Genomic DNA, 8,904 nt, shown 5'->3' on the forward strand with positions numbered 1-8,904 from the left:
TATATATGTATATGTATATATATGTATATATATATATATATATAATGTTACATTCTTTCTCTGCTAGTTATCTTCAGAGCTTCTCTGTTTTGCTTTAAACCTAGTTACCGTTCTGTCTTTTTTTTTTTTTTAATTTTTTTTTTTTTACCATGAGCATGAAGTAGTTCCTAACTTGCTATAAAAATATACCTCTGCAGTCTTCATTTTCCTCTTCTCTCTTTTAATCAGTTTTATAACTAACTCAGTTTTTAAATTGGTTTCCAAATATATTTTCAAACAGATTCATTTTCGCTATTTACCAATCCCTTAAAAATAGAGTTGTTTTGCTTTGGAGTTTTCATATTCCTTGTGGCTTTTATTTAATATAACTACATATACTAGTTATGCTTACTACATAAATGTGTGTGTGTGTGTGTTTGTGTGCATGCATGTGCACGTGTGAACTGACATTTATAAAAATGCAAAAAAATGTGAAAATAGTGAGTTGCATCTCAGGTATGTTTATTTCATGAAACTATCAACAACAATCAGACAATTGAGTTCATTGAATGCCATGAAAGAGTAACTAACTGTTTTTAGTCTTTTCTTTCACTTGACTGGATGGATATTTGGCAAAAATCAGTAATTAGTGTAACCACCATTTGTGCTTTACAGTCCAACATCTTCAGCACATGGATAAAAATCTGGTGATTGATTCTGGCCCTAGGGTTATTGGCCAGACCTCCTTGTTAGCATGTTAAAGTTGTACAGCTATGGTCGGTCAGGGTTGATGGAGATTCCAGCATCTTCCCACATCATGTCAGCTTTTTTCTCTGCTGTTGAAACTGTTGGGTAGCTTTGGTGATCTGCATTTTTGTATTATTCTAGTGAAAATTCAACTGAAATCTGGATGCCAAGTAAGAGAAAATGTGGACTAAGGGATCCCATCAGTTCTTTGCTATAGGGATTAACCTTTATTCCATGTCCATGACCAGGACAAATGGTCTCAGTTTAATCCGTTCCTGCCCCCAGACCCGACACTTGACTTTCCCTTTTGGGCTTTATGTCTCCTAGACAGGCATCATTAAACTGCTTTACTCCTAAATGTTCTATTATAACAGTTAGTCCTATCAATAGATAGAATGCTCTCATCTGAGGTTAGGACATGTTCCCACTACACCAGTTTTTTTTTTCATTGTTCCCACTATGTTTTATCCTGCTGATGTCTTTCACTTAGAACTGCGCTTTACTGAAGATACCTTTTCATGCCAGTTTGCCTATCTGTTCTCATGGAGTTGATGTCAGACTGTAAGGACGACATGCTGAGGGTGTCCAGGCGGCTATAGAATCATATCTGTCACTGCCTGAAATCTGTCCTGCATGTATTGTCTCACTCTATGGCTGTCTTGCTTCATTGCAGCGACTCAAGTTTTTTGATCATGGGCAGTCAGCTGTAGTCCCAGTATTCCTAACATTAGACTGCAACTGGTAACAGGCAGAAATATATACATTGAAGGCATTTACAACCTGTCCGAGATCAACTCCAGTCTCTGAATGATCAAGGGTTTGACAACACTCTTCTGAACTTAATCTCAACATTGCTGCCTCATAAAGATGGCAAGGATATAAAGATTTGTTGGAATGTGCTTTTATTCAGTGTTCACACCTGACACCTGCTGACCTGCTAAAAGTACATGGTGAGCATATGTAGAGGTACATGTGGAACACTCAACTGCCTACTACTGGCATAATTTTTGTCCTTTACATTAATTTATTATATTACATGGGAGCTTGGGCCCGTAATTGTTATGCTATGGGATAAAAGGTTTAAAGCTGAGCTTGTCATGTTTTTAAACAGTGTATAGCATTTTCACATATTTTTAATGGATGTCAGTGTTTGTGTGAGCGTCTGAATGCAAACACTAATCTTTTTTTTTTAATCTTTTCTCAGTACAATGTGCATGTAATAACTACTAGTAGTTTAATAATGTAGATTACAAGTGAGGGGTTTTGAGGCATGTTATCCTGCATAAAGCCAAGATAGAGATTTATATGATTTCATTCACTGTTTGTCCCTGTGGTAGTTTTCGAAATTCTCCCTGTAGAATTATTATTTACTTAACCCCTTCGCTCCCTACAGAGCTTAGGCCATACAACAATTTACCCCTACTTATCTCAGCTCTGGGCTGTTTGTCCCTCTCCCTGGTCTTGTTGGTTTTGAATTATCATCAATGCTTCTATAACTTTGCTTTTTTTATAGGTAGGGGATATTGCCCTATTCAAACTTATTTTTACCTCTAGGAAGAGGTGGTTCATATTACTCTAGCCTGTATCCCTTTGATGTATCCAGCATGGGAGGCTCTACTTTGTTGAAAATTGCACTCCAACAATATAGCTATCAGGGTCATTGAGGCATGCAAGCCACCACACTGCAATGAGGACTGGATCCTGTGGTGGCTGTAGATTAGTTGTACTCAATCTTTTTCCCTCGTTTATAATTACTAGAACTATTGATCATTCCATGTTGTTTTAAAGTGTAATAAATTAAACTCCCCTGAATTCTCTGTCTCCCAAGTGAAATTAAACTAATTCCCTTACAAAACCAAGTTTGTTAGCAAAATTTGAACTCTAAATCTCTCATTCATAACTGTAGCATATCTAAGTCTTAACCAATTGGATAGAATACCTATGTCATGGCTTTAGACTATTGAAGATTTAGTGAAGAATATCATCAGATTCTTAAAGATGTATATAACTAATGTTGGTTATCTGTTTTTATTTGTACTTTGGGCATTAGGGCTTATATTAAATAAACAGAAAAGATGAAGGGGTCAGACTGTGAACCCTAAGAAACAATTGCCTTATATCATAATTTGCAAAGAAATTGATATTATTTGCATAAGAATTTACATTCTATCATCAAAAGTTAACACACACACACACACACACACACGCTCTCTCTCTCATTAAACTGCAAAGAGGAAATGGCATGATGCCTGAGAGGTTTAAAACCCTGTAAATGCTTGCTGTCAATTTCTTCAACCCTGATCCAAATTGCAGCAGTGTTACAGAAGGGATTTGTTGTTGAGAAACCACAGTTGGCTCGTTAGTTCTGATTGAGCTAATTAAACGCATGTCAATGGCTTGTATATCCAGCATATCAGGTATACCATGCTTTGTTCTGGTCTGGTCTAAGACCACACTCTACACACCACTCCCTATATTTATGCAGTTCAGTTGTTGGAATGGAATTGCAGTGGAGCAGCTATACAAAGATTGTTAGCTGATTGCTTGTTATTAGAGAAGATTGCCATCATCTGTTCTTCATTGCTGAAGAATTGTGACCTCATCTGCTCACTGTAGCAGAATAGGAAAGTTGCTTGCTACCACTGGGCAAAGAGAAATCATTTCCTTTTCACTATTATGCAAGAAGAAAACACTTCTTCTCTGCTACTGTTTATGGTAAAATCCTCTTTCACTATGCAAGAACTAATATTCTTTTTACCATTAAGTGGGGGTAACTCATCTCTCTACTACTAGACAAAGGAATCTCCTATTCTCTCTACCACTAAGATAGGGTAAAAATCTCTGTACCACCTCTTTTCTACCACTGTGACCCTAGTTTTCACTACAACTGTAAACAAATTCTATGGTATTAGTCAGTTGCAAGATGCAATTATAGGTTTTGTTCTTTAGATGATGAATACTTCTGTAAAGTCATGCTATCTTTCCAATTCCTCAATTATATCCATCTTCCTGTTGTAGCTGAAGCTCTGGTGTACAGAACACAGTTAGTTAGAAATTAGTACAGACTAAAATTAAACTAAACAAAACTAGTTGGCCGTCATTTGTCATTGCATAATCATTTTAGTTCAGATGTAATATAATCTATTGAATACACTGACAAGTATTCTGAGAAATGACTTCTCTAGTAACTTTTTTCCTTAGCTGTACCTCAAATGAACATTGATGTGTCCTGTTTAATAAAGACTTTTCGGCTATTTTTGCTTATGACAGACCCCTGTTGTGTTTAGAGATGCTAAAAGGTGTATGGGCATGTATCCCTGTAAGGTGAACTAATTCTTCATAGCTTGTCTATTGAAGATAATCTATAACCTCAGCAAGGTAGATTTGACTGTAGTTTCATCCTCTTTACTAAACATGTGTTGGCTTGTTGTGTCATCTGTCATAACCACTTTTGTCTTCTGTATGCTCCCACTCTCTTTCTCTATTTCCCCTTTTCTTTATTTTTCATTGATTGTTTCCCTCTCTGTTTCTGTCTATCTTTCTGGCTCATTCTTTATTCTTTCTTTTGACCACATTTTTCCTATTCTCTTCCTTTTTTTCTATTTCAGTATCTTTCCTTTCTCTCACATTTTCTCCATCTCTCTCTCTCTCTCTCTCTCTCTCTCTCTCTCTCTCTCTCTCTCTCTCTCTCTCTCTCTCTCTCTCTCTCTCTCTCTCTCTCTCTCTCTCCCCCTCTCCCACCCACTCTTTCACACTGTATTTTTTCTTTTTTCAAATTCTTTCTGACCCTTACATTCTTTTTGTTTCTTCCCCACACATTCTCTCCATTTTTTTCTCCCCTATTTTCTGTCTCTTTCTCACAGAGTCTTTCTGCTTCAGTCTCTCTTGTTTTCTCCTCCTCCTCTCATTGTTATTGCTATCTTCCATTATAATATCTTTATTTTACAGATGGCCTTTGTATCTTCTTACATCTGTTGTTTTAATGGTTAAACAGATCTTCAAATTTATATGTAATATTTGTATTGTTGGAGCTGGTGGTACTTTTCTTCTACTTAATTACAGTGTTAGTGATACTAATATCTACAGAAAGATTACCTTTGTTGTATAAACACCTAGTTTTGCTCGAAGACCTAAGATATCTTATAATGTGAGCATAAGACCAAAAAGGAGATTCCACCATTTCTGCCATAGATGCTTAATACTGGTTAGGCTTTTCTGGCCACTGCTATCATGCTGAACACCAGGTCATATTAGATGTTATTATTTGGGAGACTTCTACATCCTAATTGATAATGAAGATTCCTCAATCACATTAATGTTATTGGCAGACACAACATGAAATTAAAGATCTACTGAAGCTAATGGGAAACAGAGATTCTGGGAATGGTATTGTGAAATGTGTCTCAGTTGTGGCCACTTGAAGAAAATGCTTTAATGAGACAAGTAAAGTGATAAGATTTGCCAAAGAGATACATCAAGCAGAACTGATTAATTTTAATCTCGATTGAACTTATGTAGAGTTAGTTCTGTTATACTCTGACACATTGGAGCCATAATATCCTTCTATGGTTACATTTAAGCTCATAGCTGCTGGGCTATTGGCACAAACACACCTGCTCAAATAGAGCTTAAATTCTGCCCGTAAGATATTTTTTCACTAGTTATGTTCTTGACAAAAGGGTCTGTATTAATAGTCTTTCTATGCCTTTCTAAACTGAAATATAGGGCTCAGTGTGGTAGGTTTCAGTGTGTCAGTTTGAATTGATCCAGATTCAGCTGTAAATTTAGATGGTGTAGATGGCAGCTAAATATCAGGGGTATTTAGATTAAAAGAAGGAAGGTTGTGAGGAAATAAACTGCATGTGCAGTTTTATTAACATAAAATTGTAAGTACTTTTGCTCCCTATTTAGATCTGTGTATTTTTCTATCATCTTCAAGTGTTCTTTCACATGTAGTATATTGTGATGACTGTCATTGACAGCTGAACTCCCTAGTTTGACGTTCAGAATTTAAGAAAAAAAAAATTATCCTGTTGTCACATAGTTTACTTCTAACTTCTTAAGCTTCATGATCAAAAGCTGACAATCATAGATATGTATCTTGACTGAATGTCTTGACCTTGTAATAGTCAAGATATTACATTCCAACACTTGTGACTTTTTCCAACAGATCTTCCATCTCACAGCCTGGTGATGGTCAGGATTTTATTGTTTGACTCTTCATTTTTACAAGATCATGTAGCTAGAAGTGAACATATTAAACACTTTGACCTCAAAATCTTGAAGTCAATATCCAGATCACAGCCATCTTAGTTCTAATATATTTAATATATTTAACTATATAGAGTTTCAGAATTCTCTGTGCTGTATCTACAGAAAAGTGCTACCACCTCCTAACATGTTTTTATTGATTTGTTCATGTATTTGTTTCATCTTGTTGCTAGTGTTGAGCATGTTTAGTTGAGGATGACCCCAGAGTCAGAGATAAAAAGTTGTTCGACAGTTTACTTCTTAGAGAAACATAGAACTCTGTGATTTATTAATTCATATAAACAGAAGCTGTATATGTTAGTGTGCTGAAATGTAAAGCATAGACTAACTGTTTGGGTGATACTCTTTGTCAAACAATGATCATGTCTAAAATATCTTTACTCCTTCATACTATAGATTTAAATATATTGTTTCTGCTTTTATTCTCAAACTGAATCAGATTATTAATAATGTACCAATTATGATGATCATCTATAAAAATCTACCTTTTCCCAACCTAATGTGTTAAAAAGATAGTGTTAATAATGTGAAGTTTTGTTTTTAGTGGCAAAAACTCTACAAAGTTGCCACAATAGAAAGACTGATAGATCAATAGTTAGATTGGTAGATTGATGGACAAGTGGTGGGCAGACAAACAGGTAATATTTCACATATCCAACGTTACCATGTCAAATTTGCACAACTTCAGACTACTACTGGAACTGGAACCTTACTACTATTACCCCAGACTACAGTTATTAACTGTAGCCAGTACTGTCCAAAACCAGAAATATACCGAACTTCACAGAATGAGTACTGTAGCCTGAACTAGCTGAAACGATGCTCAACCAATACTGTAGTTTATACCCCCCACTAATTCCTTTGTAATTATGTCTATTCACTAAAACAGGAAAAATCTGATGATAAAGAAACAGAGGAGATAAAGGTAAACATAGATTGTATTATTTTATCTGCATGTTTCTGAAACTGAATTTATCCAATTCTAAATTCTGTAATTTACATGTTTCTAGGTCATTTACTGATTTAATCTTTTGACCAGCCTCGCCCCACTATAGGAGGACATAGGACCACAGTCTTAGTTTACTAACACAGTGGAATATTTATTTTTGTTTCTTCACTCTTCATATCGTTCATAGTTACTTACAACTTTCTGCTTTTGTCCCTGTTACTTGGTAACTGCATTGTTTTGGTTACTTTGATGCTCTGGTTATTATATCAACTCACACATTATTGTTGTTGTTATTATTAAGACAGTGAGCTGGCAGAATTGTTAGCACGCTGGGGGAAAATGCTTTGCAGCATTTTGTCTGTCTTTATGTTCTGGGTTCAAAAATAGCTGTCAAGTACTGGAACTTGATGTTATTATCATTCAAACTTTTCTTTATCAAAGCAGTCCTCTTTAGTGCAATATACTCTTGATTCTCTCTCTTTTTTTTTTTTTTACCAAAGCCACCTTGTTTAAACAATTCATACTCTTTATTTAACAATGTCATCTTGGTTAAACTTCTCATTCTCTTTTTTAGCCAAACCATCTTGGTTAATCTTCGCAAACTCTCTTATTTTGTACCAAAACCATTTTCTGTCTCTAAGAAGGAGCATGACTGTTAGTTATAAGCCTTTTCTTTTATATTTATATTCATAATCCAATTCACTGAACATAGGCATTGTTTGAAATTACTGTCTTGTAAACATTCCTTACAGAGATTGATCTGCTGGTTCTTCAATCTTTTAATGTGGTGCCAGACTTGAACTACTCTCAACACTCTTATAATTTGCAGGAAATATTTCCTCTGTCTGTATGCCATATGTGTGCTATGTAAATTTCCTGTTCTTTTCATTTGGAAATTCTTTTAACCTCTTTTTACTGGGATTATTATTATTATTATTATTATTATTATTTTTATTTTTATTTTTATAAAGGCAAAAAGCTGACAGGATTGTTAACATGCCAAACTAATGTTTAGCAGTATTTTTTCTGACTTTATATTCTGAGTTCCAATTCCACCAGTCAGCTTTGTCTTTCATCACTCCAGGGTTGATAAAACAAAGTACCAGTTAAGCTGGTATTGATGTAATCAACTTGCCCTCTCTCCTAAAAATTACTGGCCTTGTGCCAAAATTTGAAACCATTATTATTATTGTTAAGGTGGCAAGCTGGCAGAATCATTAGCAGACTTGTAAAATGCTTGGCAGTATTTCATCCAACTTCATGTTCTGAATTCAAATGCCTCCAGAGTTGACTTTGCTTTTCATCCTTTAGGAGTTGATAAAAGGCATACCAGTTGAGCACTGGGGTTGATGTAATCAAATTCCCACTCCTCTGAACATGCTGGCCTTGTGCCAAAATTTGAAAACGTTGTTGTTGCGCTTGTGCCACATAAAAGGCACCTGTACTACTGCTACATAAAAAGCACAGTAAAAAGTGGTTGGTTTTAGGAAAGGCATCCAACTGTAGAAACTATGCCAAAACAGACAATTGAAACCTGGTGTAGCCCTCTGGCTTGCTAGCTGCGATTGATTCATCCAACCCATGCCAGCATTGAAAGCAGACATTAAATGATGATGATGATTATTATTATTGAGAGAGCAGTGCATGCCATCAAAGTGATACTGGGGTAAAATATACAAAGCCCTGTATACCCATCATGACTATTCGTCTGATGAGGGTACATGCATCACAACCATATGTGTGCAACATAGTGATCTCATATCAAGATAAACAGCACATGACCATGCAGGTGGGGCCAAGTTGGAATTTTTGTCAGGTCGAGTAGCCCATCCCACTCAAAAGGTCTCTGAATAAGGGTTGTTTGAGGATGTTGAAAGAAACACCCATGTTTCCAGAGATGAATTATTCAAACCTCAAAGAATTCCTTTCAACACATGGCTTTGATGTTCCTCCGCTAC

At 35.7% G+C, this 8,904-nt stretch overlaps 1 protein-coding gene across 6 annotated transcripts in view; it reads left to right on the forward strand.

Annotated features, from left to right (window-relative positions):
• The window catches only part of LOC106877443 (glutamic acid-rich protein), a 121,707-nt gene that overhangs the window by 87,092 nt on the left and 25,711 nt on the right, over positions 1-8,904 (forward strand). For all 6 annotated transcript variants that reach the window (XM_052974307.1, XM_052974303.1, XM_052974304.1 and 3 more), the window contains one exon: positions 6,887-6,922. In XM_052974307.1, the coding sequence (XP_052830267.1) occupies positions 6,887-6,922 (36 nt within the window). The remainder of the gene's footprint in view (positions 1-6,886; positions 6,923-8,904) is intronic.

Source organism: Octopus bimaculoides, chromosome 18 (assembly GCF_001194135.2).
Source record: "Octopus bimaculoides isolate UCB-OBI-ISO-001 chromosome 18, ASM119413v2, whole genome shotgun sequence".
Lineage (NCBI taxonomy): Eukaryota > Metazoa > Mollusca > Cephalopoda > Octopoda > Octopodidae > Octopus > Octopus bimaculoides.